The 14,940-nt window shown below is 35.7% G+C and overlaps 2 protein-coding genes across 4 annotated transcripts in view; both read right to left on the minus strand.

Annotated features, from left to right (window-relative positions):
• Window positions 1–3,456: 3,456 nt before the first annotated feature.
• On the minus strand, window positions 3,457–12,044 carry tmem51b (transmembrane protein 51b). The gene is made up of 3 exons (XM_084395785.1): window positions 11,873–12,044; window positions 6,242–6,706; window positions 3,457–5,232 (listed from the first exon to the last, which is right to left on the minus strand). The coding sequence occupies exons 2-3, from the start codon at window positions 6,622–6,624 to the stop codon at window positions 4,833–4,835; spliced, it is 783 nt and encodes a 260-aa protein (XP_084251911.1). The 5' UTR covers window positions 6,625–6,706; window positions 11,873–12,044; the 3' UTR covers window positions 3,457–4,832.
• A 733-nt stretch (window positions 12,045–12,777) lies between these two features.
• The window catches only part of kaznb (kazrin, periplakin interacting protein b), a 155,874-nt gene continuing 153,711 nt past the window's right edge, over window positions 12,778–14,940 (minus strand). For all 3 annotated transcript variants that reach the window (XM_084395593.1, XM_084395594.1, XM_084395595.1), the window contains 2 exons: window positions 14,431–14,539; window positions 12,778–14,306 (listed from right to left, as the gene is read on the minus strand). In XM_084395593.1, the coding sequence (XP_084251719.1) occupies window positions 14,148–14,306; window positions 14,431–14,539 (268 nt within the window). In that variant the 3' untranslated portion in view covers window positions 12,778–14,147. The remainder of the gene's footprint in view (window positions 14,307–14,430; window positions 14,540–14,940) is intronic.

Consider the following 14,940-nt stretch of genomic DNA (forward strand, 5'->3'; position numbering starts at 1 on the left):
CTCTCTCTCTCTCTCCCTCTCTCTCTCTCTCGCTCCCTCAGTGTTTGTTTGTGTCTGGTTCAGTCATTGAATCCTGGCCAAGAATGTGACTGACTCCCCGGGCTGGCTGTTCCATGAGAAGCTCTCCCTCCCCCCGCAGCCCCAGCAGCTGCAAAAGCGGGAACACAAACTACACGTAGAACCATTGCAGCGGATGGAGGAGGGGTGGAGTTTACTTACAAGGGTTATAGTAAATTTTTATTAACAAACTTTAAAGGTCACGAACATTACATTAATAGCAGTAGTTCATGTAGCCTACATTTGAATATATTAATCAAAGTTTCGTGAAAATAATGTAGGCTATATTAAATAATAGGCTAATGTGTATGATTTAGGCTACTTTGAGCGCCTGAACACATAATTCCGCTTATTTACCAAATAGACAAATAAACATGGACGTGGAATATTGAAGTATTCGGCTAAAGTTTCTACTAAGAAACTATTACTAAGTCATTATTATTACGCTATAGGTTATAGGCTACTAATATGCTGTGCTCAAGAAAATGTCTTATTATTATCAATGTTGAAAACATTGAGCACTTTCGCTGCTTAATATTTTTTGCAGAACCATGATCGTTCTTGAAAGTTCAAAAGAAACATTTATTTAAAAGCATTATTTAAATGCATTTTTATAACGCATTATTTAAGCATTATTTAAAAGCATTATTTTTTTGTACCATTATAAATGCTTTATTGTGTCTTTGCTTAATAAAGGTATACATTATAGTTTCATCAGCAACAAAAAATGCTAACTAACTAACAAACCTCTCAGGTAGAGTTTACGTTTCAGACAAAATTAACAAATGACTTTCGGTAGCTTTAAACATTGTGCGATTTGTAATGTTTTATTCCCATTGGTCAATCGCATAGAATGATGTGACACTGAAGACTGGCCTAATGGATGAAAATTCAGCTTTGCAATCGCTGTAATAAATTTCATTTTAACATATATTAAAATAGCCTATAGGGTGTAGGCTAAATAAATAGTAGGTTAATTGAATTCACAATGTTACTGTTTTATGCAGCCTTGATGACAGTGGCGGAGCCAGGATTTTTTCATAGGGGTGCCCAGGGGCCAGAAACTAGTCTGGGGTGGCACAAATCTTCATTATTTCAACATAAAAATGAGTCTGACTACAATGTACTGGACTGTTTTAGTGCCTACAACACAACTGAATAGGCTACAGTAAATTTGTACTTAATTAATAGTAGCCTAGCCTACCCTACTGAATTAGTTTTTGTTTTCTATTCTGCACCTCCATGCATATTAATAAAGGGGTTCCTCCCACTATAGCTAAAGTTCAACTTGCTCAGTCAGCTTGGTTCTGGTTCTCAAACCCCCCCCCCCCCCCCCCCCCCCCCATGTGATATACATCACATATTTACAATATTTGGATGGGACTGAAGTTGTTGCTAAGCGTTAGCTTATTAGGTTTATGATGACATTTTATGAATTTCATTTTTACATTTTTCATAATCTGTAAATGTTAGTAGGCTATCTCAGGCAATACGCACGTTGCCCTTTTAGGGGAATAAAAATAGACTCGGTGGTCTACACTTTATATATTGTGGCCTGTTTTAGAAAATAACTGGGATACTTAATACTCTTAAATAAAAAATTATATTCAATCATTTAGTCATTAATCATTTAGTTAGCTATGCAAAATTCAGTTTTAGGTCAACAATACATGGATATTTTGAGGCAATTTCTGTCAACACTTTCTATGGCAGAAGGAAGGGAAAGTGTCAGGCGCCCTCCAACTTAAAAAACAAATATGATGTTTGTGTGTGTATGAATGAAATATGATACTCCAAAAAAAAAAAACACATGCAAACTTTTTGAGTATCATATTTCATATATCAGGCTTATAGCTCATATTGAATATAATTCAATGTTAATTGAGAGAGACAAATAAAAGTTCCCCAAAAGCCTGTTGTGTCACATTTGACATTTACATTAACATTAAAAAGATTAAAAATAATTTTAACATTAAAAATGATGTATGAATAATCAAGTAAACCCAAGTTGCTTTAGTCAAGTAAATGTTCCTATTACATTTACTTTATAAAAATCATTAAAGATTTCACAGCAAAAAAGACATTAATCGATAAAAAAAGTATGAACTATCAATCAGATGACAGAAGACGTTAAGTAGATTGTGTACAACAGGTTTTTCAGCAATGTTTTTGTCATGTGATCATTTATAGGCCCTACAAATTTGCATATTAAATATGATACGGTTGGCTAATATATTCATAGAGAGGCACTACACTTAAAAAAAATTATGTTTTTTTTTTTTTTTTTAAGTAATGAGAGAATAAATGTTTTAAAAATGTGGCTAAATGTTGTAAAATGCTTTGCCAAACAAGCATTCTGTTTCCAATGCTTTTATACCCCTAAAGGGTTGACGTATCATGGGGGATACAAACATTAAAATCAAAAATAAAAGTCCTGTTTTAAAACAAAATCATGAAATTGTATTATTTGTGTCCTAAAAAGCTGGAAAATAGTATTAGATTAATTTTCTGATGTCTCTTTATTCTTGCCCCATTTTATGGTTAACAACATAAAAAAAAATCGGTACTTTTTCAATTCTTGTTTACTGTTGTACATCAGCAATGTCACATTGCAATCATGCTGTAGTATTGAACATTTTTGGACAAAGAGCAAGTTATGACAAACCCGACTCGATAAACATCGTATTTCAAAACGTCATTTTGACCAATGTTCTAAAATCTAAGAGCACAGTTTAGTAAAGGCATAACTCATACTGCTTTGTTTAGATTGGGTCATTTGGGTGATATTGTAACAGCCTAATTTGTTTTTCATGGAACATAGAAAATCGCAAGCATTTGTCTAATGGTTCATTTTGGCACATATGCCTGAAGTGGGGTTGCTTGAAATCCAACACTATCATGAATGCACAGTTTGAATTGGCTTCAAATACCTGTCACAATACAGACCTCTTTCACTCCACACAAGATAAATAAATAGGTGAAAGTAGGTTGGGAAAATACATTTGAAGATAAATGTAAAGGAAAAATGGTCAGAATTGAAATGAAAAACATGGGAAATTAACAGTGTGAGTTGGCAGTGACACTGCAATAACATTTTAATGAAATATAAAGTAAGTTGTTGTTTCAAAGTAATACATTAGAACTGTCATCATTTACTCACCCTCATGTTGTACCACATCCACTCACAAAGTCAAATTAGAAGTATCATAATGAAAGGCCTAAATGATTATCCAGTATGTCAAACAACAGCTCTTAAAAGTTATGGCAAGAAAAGTGCAAACAAATTTGCCATCCTTGACAGTTTTTCAATATTGTTTGTACTAATCTCAGCCACTAGGAGGCACTACAAATCAGCACACATTATGTTTCAACTTAGGGATGCATAAAGATAAACAAAAACATATTTACACAATTTTATTAAGTCCCACAAGAAATAAATAAAATACAGACAGAAATACATGCTTTTCTGCTTAAAAAAATTAGATTAATTAACCATAATCTTAATCCTTTTGTCAAGTAAATAGTAAAAGCATCAATCTTCCAAGATTCTACACCCTAATCAAATAATTAAACTGAATTATAACAAACTAAGCTGTAAATAAAAACAAAAGGGTTTGCTAAAAGGTGCAGTTTAGCTCATATACAAAAGGACATCAACAACATTTTTATAATTGAAAACGGTTCATTTGCAGCATGATGGTTTATTTGTACAGTCAAACTGCAGTTGGAATAGAAGCCAAATCTTTAAAATTCACATTTGCACTTCAGGAATTCAGTGTTGAGTTCCTTAAAAAAAAAGGTCCATTTTTGTCTGTCATCTAGACCTTTCCTTTTTTTTAATATCACTTTTTATAATTTCATATGAATGCAGAATTTGTTCTAAAATAACAAGGTTACATCAAAAATTCCTACGAGTTAAGAATATTTGCAATTGCATTCCAATTCAAAAAGTCAAAAAATGTTCACCCTTAAAATACAATATATCCAGATAAGAAAAAGGCATATATATATATGAAGAGTTCAGATGCAAAAGCCTCTAAGTGCCATCTGAAATTTTCTTCTAGAATGATAATTTTTATCAAGCTCGTATATTTAAGTTCAGTAATTTAACTTAAATGGCAATGAAAATTACCTATGAATTGTCATTTAAGTTAAATTACTGAACTTAAATATACGAGCTTGATAAAAATTATTCTAGAAGAAAATTTCAGATGGCACTTAGAGGCTTTTGCATCTGAACTCTTCATATATATATATATATATATATATTCAGAGTAAAAAATTAAGCTGAAAAACTATAACATTCAGATTTAGGAAAACATGTAAAAAGCCTTTTCCAAAAAACAGCAACTAGCGTTTGGCATTTCAATCATGGCAACCGTTCGATGTAAGTTATTCTCTAATATGAATTTGTTTTGTTTTTAGTTTTTTGCAATGTACATTGTATAGTTCTTTGGAAGTAAACAGTGAATCTCTATCTTAAGAAACACGCTGTGGCATTCATATCCCTCTTCAGTTTTTAAAAAAAACAATAAATTACTGTAACATCCTTCTTAGAATATTGATAGTTCTGATTTATAAAAAACATTCAAGTAGACTTTAGTGTTTTGTCCAAGAAAGAAATTGACAATTGTATCCTATTTCATAAACCGGCAGATTTAGAAATATATTTATAGCTCTAACTGAAACTTTCTGCTTCTGCACAGATGAGTCAACATTTCCCAAGCAACCCACAGATGCAAACACTTGATAAAAAAAATCCAGTGACTGAATGACTACACTGTTTCTGTGGGTAGTTGAGGGGGCTTGTCCTCATACTGTGGTGGTGGGGTCAGTGGTTCAATGGCCACCCTACCCTGTCCAGGCTTTTGGATATTCAAACGAATATCTTTGGCGTGGAGCTTCTCTGACTTGATCCGGCGCACTCTGAGAGGTCTGAGGAGGCGGCTGGCCCTGCTGCTGGTGCGGGTGGGCGCCGCAGGAGGCGGCTGAGCGGCCTCTTGGCCATTACCTTCTTTCGGTTGCTGGCCTTCATTTTCAACGGCGCCAATCAGATCTTCGTACGAGGGCAGCTGGTAACTCTGTCGCAAGTTGCTCTGTCGAACAGGGTACCGTCCGCTGGTGACCGCCTCCTCATAGGTGGGGACGTCAAAGCTGGGTATGGGTTCACTTGATCTAATATTTACATAGATATCATGACATGAGTTGCATGCAGGTAAACAAAATATAGTCAAAAAGTCAAAATTCTTCACTTTGATGGAGGGAAATAGGGATGCACAATATATCCGTACTGATATTAGAGATAAAAAAAAAAAAACATCTTGAATTATTATTAATAATTTATATATACACACTACACCTTTGGGGTTGGTAAGAATTTTTGGTAACACTTTAGTTTAGGGTGCAGTTCTCACTATTAACTAGTTGCCTATTAGCATACATATTACTAGGATATTGGCTGTTTATTAGTACTCATAAAGCACATATTAATGCCTTGTAATTTACCATATTCTACATCCTTAATCCTACCCAATACCTAAACATAACAAGTACCTTACTAACGATTAATAGTCGTAAGAGTTAATAGTGAGAATTGGACCCTAACCTAAAGCGTGACTGAATTTTTTTAAATGTTTTTCGCTCACCAAGGCTGCAATACAGTTTTGTGAAATATTATTGATATTTATTAAAATAACAGTTTTACATGTTAATATATTTAAAAAATGTATTTTATTCATGTGATAGCAAAACTGAACTGTCACATGATCCTCAAGAAACATATCTTATTATTATCAATGTTGAAAACTGTTGTGCTGCTTAATATTTTTGTGAAAGCAGTGATACATACATCTTTGATGAATAGAAAGTTCAAAAGAACCGCATTTATTTTTAAATCGATTTTTTACGGACCCCAGAACTTTAATAACACTGTTAAATGTAATACTTAGCAAATCTCAAAATAATAATAATAATCCACCATTTCAATTACAGATTTTAAAATGCATTTAATTTTAAAATCAGCCATTTATCAGTTATCGTCCATGAAAATAATTATTGACATACCTTAATCGGCCAGAATTGTAATATTGGTGCATCCCTATACAAAACCTAGACATGAATCTTTTCATCATCTTTTAACCCCCTACGGAGAGGGTGTGTGTAATGAGTATAGAGCAGTACTCACTCCTCATCCTGATCTCTATGGACATGATCCACATCATCAGCGCGGCCTCTACCTGCAGTTTCCCTGTGTCTCATCCGCTTCTTGTTCCTCACCCCGAGACATATGGCAAGGAGCAACATGACAACACCAGCTCCAACCAGCACAAACGCAACAGACGATGTCTTTCCAACATCCCCACTGGCAATTCCATTGTTCGTGGTTGTAGAATTGTGCGACTGTGTCACTTCAGAAGGGACTATGCTCCACACGATCATGACAACACCAAGAGCCACCAGGCCCACCCCCAGTGCACAGAGAGCATACTGGGAGCCTGAACTACTGCCCTCCTGACTGGTGGGTGAACGCCTGCTTCCTGAACACAGAGGCTGCCCACTGGCGCACATAGCTGTAAATGATCCTCTCGAATATTCACAATCATACACTTACCCCGGAAGGGTGGTCCAAATGTGGAGGATGAGAGCAGAACTGTGACATGAAAGAGGAAAAAAAAAGAGACAACCATTATAAACATTTCATTGAAAGGGACATACTTCCTGGAAATGACTGGGAACAAAAGAAAAGGGTTTCTATGTTTCAGCTCATTGGAGAGAGACTCTTAAGCAAAAAATGATTCATTTGGCTCAATGCCGCTCTAGAGGTCAAATGGTAACATTCCAACATGTCATTGAAAGAATTACCATGTATGGACATTGTACAACTCGCTACAACTCTTAATACAAATTTTGTGCTGCTTTCAAGTCATGTCAGTCTCGTATTTGCGAATGACCAGGGAAACCCAAATTGAGGGATTTCAGGCCTGACAACTAAAGAATCTAATTAGTATTGGTCATAATCTAAAGATGGCAGGTCATGTTATTGATCTTATTGTGACCGATTCATCCTTGAACATGTTTCTTTTTTTTTCTTTTTTTTGACCTCCATCAAAATTATATCCACCAGAAGTCGATCTTGCAGTAAAACGTCAGACTTCTCTCTGGTGATGTATGCAGGACTCCTCCAATCGTTTTGTCGGCTTAAACCCCGCCCCCTTCTTACAATTCACTGCAAGCTCGTATTTAGATCAGCCTCCATCCAATAAAAAACCGACGGACAGAACAAGGCTTTACATTTTTTTCAGATAATCTGTTTCACTCTGATGTATAACACAATAGAGATGAAAACGTCGCTACTTCGGTATGCCCGCAAACATAATTACAATAATAAAGGTCAATCGCTTTTCTGGGGGTCTTTTGTTCTATAAACAACAATGATATAGAAAATGGTAGAAATATGATTGAAATCACAGCGATTCACATTCACAGTAAACAGTTTCTTCGAGCCAATTACTTGGGTGGGTGTCAATAAAAGAATCATAAGGGGGTCATTGTAATCATCATTTACATTTTTAATGTTGAGCATAAAAATCAGTTTGCACGCAGTTTGTGCCTGGCACAAACAAAAACAGCCTGGCAGAATATACAGTTGAACTAATTTAGCCGGTTTATGAGTCAATAAGGCTTGTGCAACAACATTTCCCATCATTTTGTGTGTGTGTGAGACACACACTTTGATCTTTATTTTGTTGTACAAGCGCTAAAAAGCTTCCTGTCTTTGTTGGGATGTGATAAAAGATAAAGGAAATGTGACATTTCAGCCAAAGAAACGAAATGATGATTTCTGAACTCCTCAAATGACAGCATCACTATTACGCAACAGGGACCATTTCGATGTGGTAAAATAAGTGCATTAAAAAGACAACATTTAGCCTAACACTTGCGACTTTTAGACCCTTTCCCACATCCATACTCTTTTTCATAACATCAACAACAGCTTTCAGCAAATATCCTTGAAAGTAAAGATTAAGACCCATCAGGAAGACATACACTAAAAATCACCTAAAACTAATCCAGTGCACTAAGGTTAGGTTGCTGCTGTACACTAACTGTTGCCATAACAACACAGCATTGTTCACTCGTGAATGTGGGCACTTCACTGTGCTCAGAATGAAAATGGGGAAGGGGTGTCATTTTAGGTAAAATCTACTTTAAATTCACATTAAAACAGGACAAACAGCCTATTTTTTTAGCAAAACCAAAATTAGGCGAATTCATTGAATTCTTACAAAATGCTCAGAGTATTTAGTATATTTAAACAAGACTCTCTCAATACAGTTCCATTTAACAACATGTAAATACTGTGTGCAATGTAAGACGAGTAGCCACGTTTTATCATAAGGTGGTTTTTACAAACGTTTTACGTTATGTGCTCAGTCAGACCAGAAATCAGGATTGCAGGCATTATGGGACCTTTCAGGATGACTCATCATCCGCCTGTGGGTGTAATTTATTAGAGGGTGAAAAGCAAATGGTCATATGTTTTATAATGTTCAGATTTTGATTTACAACAAGAGGCTTCAGGTCAGGATGAAGAACAAATTAATGATTCTGTTATTCAGATTTTGAGAGGAATGAGGAATGGACGGATAGAGAGAGACAGAAAGAGAGCAATCGTCTGTGTAGAAAGAAAGTGTAGTTAGTTTAAGAAAGCCTTGTACATTTAGGGACACTAATAAAACAGGTTTGTCACAGAGCAAGACATGACAAGCACTGCAAATTGTGCACACTAATGGTAAAAGCTCGTCTTTGTTTTTCAAGACTGGCAGGAGGAGTTTTGTTCAAAGGGATTTTAAAAAGAGACGCACCAGTCGACCGGTGTTCTGACGATTTGTGCTACTGCTACCCGCTCAGATTTTACTACCTCCCATTAAAACAATTCGACAGCAAAAAATGCTACCAGCATCATATTCATGTGGTTTGAGGCTTTATCAACATCTATACCTACCCATACCCTAAATCTACCCTCAAAACAATCCAAATAGTGTTGGTAGCGCAATCTGATAGTTAGCATTATTCAGCAGAGAACCGGCCGGTATTTGCGCCAAACACGGTCGGTTTTTAATTTTTATTTTGGCTGATCTCTATTCTGGACTTGTGCACAAACTCCATTGCAATCATTACCCAAAATGTCATTTATGTGAAAATATTATGAAGTCTGTAAACAGGACGTTAACACAGGCCAGAGACTGAACACTCTGGCCTGTAATGGACATTATTAACCAAACGCAGAGCCATACGTCACAGCAGTCTGAGGACAGCAGCACCAGGCCAGCAGTCTCAGACCGGTGTTGGGGAGGAGCTTATAGCTTATCATTAAGGGTAGATTTAGTGGTTGGGTGGGGTTGGGCATTCGTTAAGGTAGAGCTTATTGTGAAGGGAAGGGTTAGTGTTTGGGCGGGATGAGCATCAGCATTATCCTAACTTCGGGTCTGACGCTGCTGTCCTCAGACTGCTGTGGCGTGTGGTTCTGCAGTTAGACATCACTCAAGATGGACACAATGATACGTGCCATCAGAAAAAATACTGTACCAGGCACAGCAAGATCACTGTTCGTGATCCCGGAAAAATTGGAAGAAAAATATAAAGACTGAATTGAGGGTCAATATGAATGGATCTATAAAGGACACTGACTGCCTTCATAAAAGTTTCAGTGGCATTATCTTATCATCTTACCTCTGTATAAATTAGTGTTTATAAGCGCAGCTCTGCTTTGTGTACAGTGCTAACCAAGGAAACACTATATCACTGCTGTTTCACAAGCGCCATCTACTTTCAGAGAGTGAATTTACATTTTCATTCAGTCTGTCTGCGGTTTTTGTTTTGTGCAGCAAAATGTCACAAAGCTAAAGTCAGAAACAACTGCTCGTAACATGAGTGTAGCATCTTTGTTCGGATCATGATTCAAATCAGCAACCGGTATCGAAATCGGCCAATTTGCTTGTAAAAATAAAAACAAAACAAAAAAACAGAATCGGCAATGAAAAATCATGATCGTTGCATCCATAATTTTAAAAAATCAATAGAATTCATCCTCAGGAGAGAATCTGTGAGAAAATAGCCTTAATTATTTGCACAATTCTAGCCTTAAATGAAACATATATTAACCACATGCAGATTTTGGTACGTGACAAGTCTTCAAAGGAGTCCTAAGAGCAAAGAACATTAAATTCTGGTTAAAACAAAAGAAACATAAAATAGGGAAATATGACAAAAGACCAGGAAGGCCTGTCCAAATACACAGAGCAACACTTGCTCCCCGTCCTGAAGTAAACAGACAGAGATCCACAGGTCACTAAATGCCCCCCATCTAAACATGCACCCCATGACCTTATCTGAACTTATTCTTACAGAATACATAGCAGAATGGTCACACAATGGTACAATAAACTGCTTGCATTTGTGTCTCGTCTGGAATACTAATTTTAACACTGGTTATAGAAACTAAACACAACAGTTCTGAAAAGGGAGGTTGTAATCATGGATAAAATACAGGCAACCAGTGTCATATTTTATTTCGAATTGTCATATATTAATAGAAAAATATTGGGATTAAGTAATCAGACAGATATATTTCACATGATTGAAAAATGCTCTGAAATAACTATTCTTAACTCCCTCCATTTTGAAAATACAATATTTTTGTAGCCTTGAAATGAATTAGGAAGACACGGTTCAAACCAGAACCTTCACCAATTCAAAGATGGAAAGAAGCAATTACGGAAATCTATCAGAGAAGAAATCAATAATTTATGTACAATTACAGAGTTGGATATTTTCCATCAACATGTTGTATTTTGTTTTTTAAAATGTATTTTTATGTTGTTGTTCTGTATTTTGTTCCGCTTCCAATTGCATGTGTGATTATGTTAGATTGTCTTCTTTTTTTATGTCAAATAATAGAAAAATACTTTTAAAAAAAATACAGATATGACAGTGAAGTCCATGGGAAACTTAAATACCTTTACAGCTTTTATACTGATACAAGCAGACATTATGGTTACCATGGTAACCACTGTAACACTATTTACCACCAAAACACCATACTACTTTAATTGTTACTGTGGTAACCTCATAAAAAAAATAAACCAAATCAAACAAAATTACATAAATACGGGAAGTTTCTTAAACTGTTTGGAATGAGATGCCATATTAATGATGTATGATGATTCTACATTAGTAACGTTAACTGTAATAAGTAAGTAATAAACCATGGTATTGTGTCTGTTACCGTGGTAAAGCTTTATAAGGGCCAGAGCTCTGATAAGGGCAATTCGAGCAGATCGTATTTCTACCGTTTCAGTGTCACTGTTTATACTACAAAACACCCTGGGAAAAAAATTATGACCTTCATCAAGTTATTTAAAGATTTAGTTTCACTTAGCCTACCATTTGAAAATAGGTGTTTAGACACTGTGACATCAGATGTGAAGATTGAGAAACAATTAAAGATTTTATATTTTAAAACAAAGATAAAATATAAACGATTACTGAATTATTAATGCCATCTTACTGACACGAAACTGAGAGGAAGTCCCTGAGTGTCTCTCACGATATGTTGAAACCATATTAGAATCTTTGTAACACCAGCATTGTAAAGAATCTCCGGTGTTACTTTTTGTCAGAAAAGTTAAAACACCTCAACGATGCCGAAAAACGCCAAATAAATTCGCATAAACAAAGTTGAAGCTAAAGTGTACGGCCTAACCTGAGCTCCGCCGCGGTTTCACGCCCTTCGCACCTTGTGTCATGAAAGTACCTGAGGCAGGTGTCGCTCCCAGCCGCAGGTGAAACGAGCGTCCTCACGATCCTTTCATTCGTTTATGGAAGGAAAAGCTGGATAAATATTCTAACTCCTTCCTCAGTCACTCTGCTTCTACAAGTTGTGGGCTTAAACAGAGACAGGAACTTAGTTTAAAATCAACTCGTGTGGAACCCCTCAGCTGTAAAGAGTTTAGTAGGACGCGTGGTCCTAAAGCGAGGCGTGTTTCACAGAAGAGGAATAAGATAACAGCTGTTCAGTTTACCCGGATTCCCGGAAAGGTATTAGCATGAACCATGGGAATTACCTATATGTTATTACAATACAATTTTTTTTTTTATTAATCAGTTAATTCATATTTGTATGTAAAATTTCTTGGAGAAACTTTTACATTTTGTTTTAAACACACAGTCATTTGAAACTTGAAAAAGTTATTTTTAACCCAGAAAATATCTAAAATTCATTAAATGAAACAAGGTTTTACAACTGTTTTATATTTGATATATTTTAAAATGAAGCCTAATGTATTCCTATGATAGCAAAGCTGAATTTCTTGCAGACATTACTCCAGTCCTTACAGTTAAATGATCCTTCAGAAATATTCTGATCTGGTGCTTTTAATGTTGAGAATGGTTGTTCTGCTTAATTTTATGTGGAAACTTAAGAAAAAATGTTTACAGTTCTTTGATTAATATAAAGTTCAGAAGAACAGCATTTATTTGAAACAGAATGTTTTGTAACAATTATTTTGAATGTCACTATGATCAATGTAATGCATCCTTGTTAAATAAAAGTATTAATTTCTTTAATTAAATTAGAATTAGAAGCCTTCTGACCCCAAACTTTTGACCGGTAGTGTATACAACCAACCTGACAAACAAACACACAGCAACACTCAAATATATGCATGTAGAGTTTTTATTTTTCTATACAGATTATTGTGTCAGTGACACATGGTATGTATCTATAAACAAATGTTTCTCAAAAGTACATTTTCACTAATGCCACAAGGTACAGAGATATCAAAATGATTTGTGATTGCAAAATCCACCTTAAAAATGCACCAGAAACTGCTATATTCTTGAGCTGTGCATCTGCTGGTATGATGTGTGACCAATGTCTATCAACAGACATTTTGAGTCAAACCAAGCAGGATATTTGTGATTCATAATTGGAATTTCCAACTGATTTGAACAAGATCTGAAAATAACAATTGGTTGAATTTGTGAAACGCACTCATTAATCATGTTACCTAACCTGTGTCGACCCACATGACAGAGGCTGTTTGCATCAAAGCTCAATGCTTTTGCATGCTGAGCTGCAAAACTGGATTTGCTCTTGTGTGCCCTGTGGCTCTGTGTGGAAAACTTGGGAAAACACAGCTGTAGAAATTGCAGTACATGTGTGGCATTGGCTTGTAGATTGTATACTATATTTTACCTTTCCATACATTCATCTGGGAGCCCTGCTCATGACAGAGAATGATTCTCTCACTCCTTAAAGAAAAGATTAAAGGCTTTCCAATCATATAACTCTTGCATTTCCTTATTGTGCATGATAGTCACTATACAATGCATTGATATATATATATATATTCCATTGAACAAACTGAATTGCATGCATGGTAAGACAGAGATGTTGAAAATCACAAGGGAATCAGAAAGATTTGTGTCTTTCATTCCCCTTATTTCAATTAAACTGGAGTGATCCTTATGACTAATCTATTACCCACACAACATTGCTACTAAAGTGGCTCTTGTTTTTTTTTAAATTTTGTATGCAAATGAGACTTTGAAAACACAAACATCTTAGCAGATGTCAACAGATGTCTTCAAACAAAGAAAAGACATTGATGGGGCATTCAAAGCATTGTCACAATGTATTCACAGCGCTATTCCTCATTCCTCATACGTTTTCCGTAACGTTAAACAAATCACAGTGTTGTGATGACCTTCATGGAGGGAATGGACATCTGAACATGTGGTATTGATTTCAGCTGCATACCTACAGTTCTGACTGGAATTTACAAGAATCAGGACAAGTTCATCTAAGTATTATGTCAGTAACAAAATATTTCATTTTTTAATGCAGCCAGTTTATAAAATGTATAATTCAGTGCTTAGTTGTGATTTATTGCCAATACAAAATTCTCATAAGTGCAAATGGTCAATTTTCAAATCTCTTTTACAAATAATTGAGCTCATTTGGTCCATTTAGATGTTAGGGGAGGTACACTCTTCCTAGTTCATCCAAGGTAAACAGAGTGTTGGCTTTAGACATTCGTGATCTCTATGCTCGAGTAACCGTGCATGGGACTGCCCTTGGTCCTTTGCAGGATCTTGATGCGATCTTCTCTGGGTGGTGATCCACACCCGCCTTGAAAAGTGAAGTCCCTCCCAACAGCGACCAGTGGATTGAATCTCAAAGGGCTCTGAGGAATGACAGAAAGGCTATTTATCATTTTACAGATTGTTAACAATAACATAGGCGGACAAAGTCCACCATTTGTCTTAATTTTGACAGACTGTTTTGTGTCAATAAAGGACAGCCCCTACCTTGCCAACTTTTTGCTTGGGAGAAAATCCTTCCTCGGTTTTGCGGCAGTTTGAGGCAGGTGAATGTGTAGGAGTCCCTTCTTTCCTGTAGTCCTGAGCCTGATTAGTTCTGAAAGACAGAAATACTACTGTCACACTCTTAAGATCAATACAGTTACTGTCCAGCAGAGTGCTTTTTACACGGCTATACGCAACACATACATATTAGTTTCCCCTGAAAATACAGGGGAAACACAAGGCATTTGTTTATTTTTCAGCTAAATATTGAAATAAATAAAATTTCATTTTCAAAATAAGTGCCACAAAACTTGGAGCAACTTTACCAAATCAACATTTATGTAAATAAACCTACCTATCATTAAAATACATTGTTACACGTGAAATTCAACCTCTTTGTTTGGCATAAAGCACTTTTATTCAAAAGCAAGTATGACATTCTTAGTAACTAACCACTCTGTCACTCTGTATTCTGTCCTAAAGGCGCTTAAAATATTACAACTGTAGAAAAGA

This window comes from Rutilus rutilus (assembly GCF_951802725.1).
Source record: "Rutilus rutilus genome assembly, chromosome: 22".
In the NCBI taxonomy this organism is placed as follows: domain Eukaryota; kingdom Metazoa; phylum Chordata; class Actinopteri; order Cypriniformes; family Leuciscidae; genus Rutilus; species Rutilus rutilus.

Bases quoted from the DNA above. Each gene is read 5' to 3' on its own strand.
- tmem51b (XM_084395785.1), bottom strand. From the start codon at position 6,624: ATGTGCGCCAGTGGGCAGCCTCTGTGTTCAGGAAGCAGGCGTTCACCC. The intron at 5,233-6,241 runs GTGAGTACTGCT...TGTAAATATTAG, and splicing joins CATAGAGATCAGGATGAGGA to ATCAAGTGAACCCATACCCA.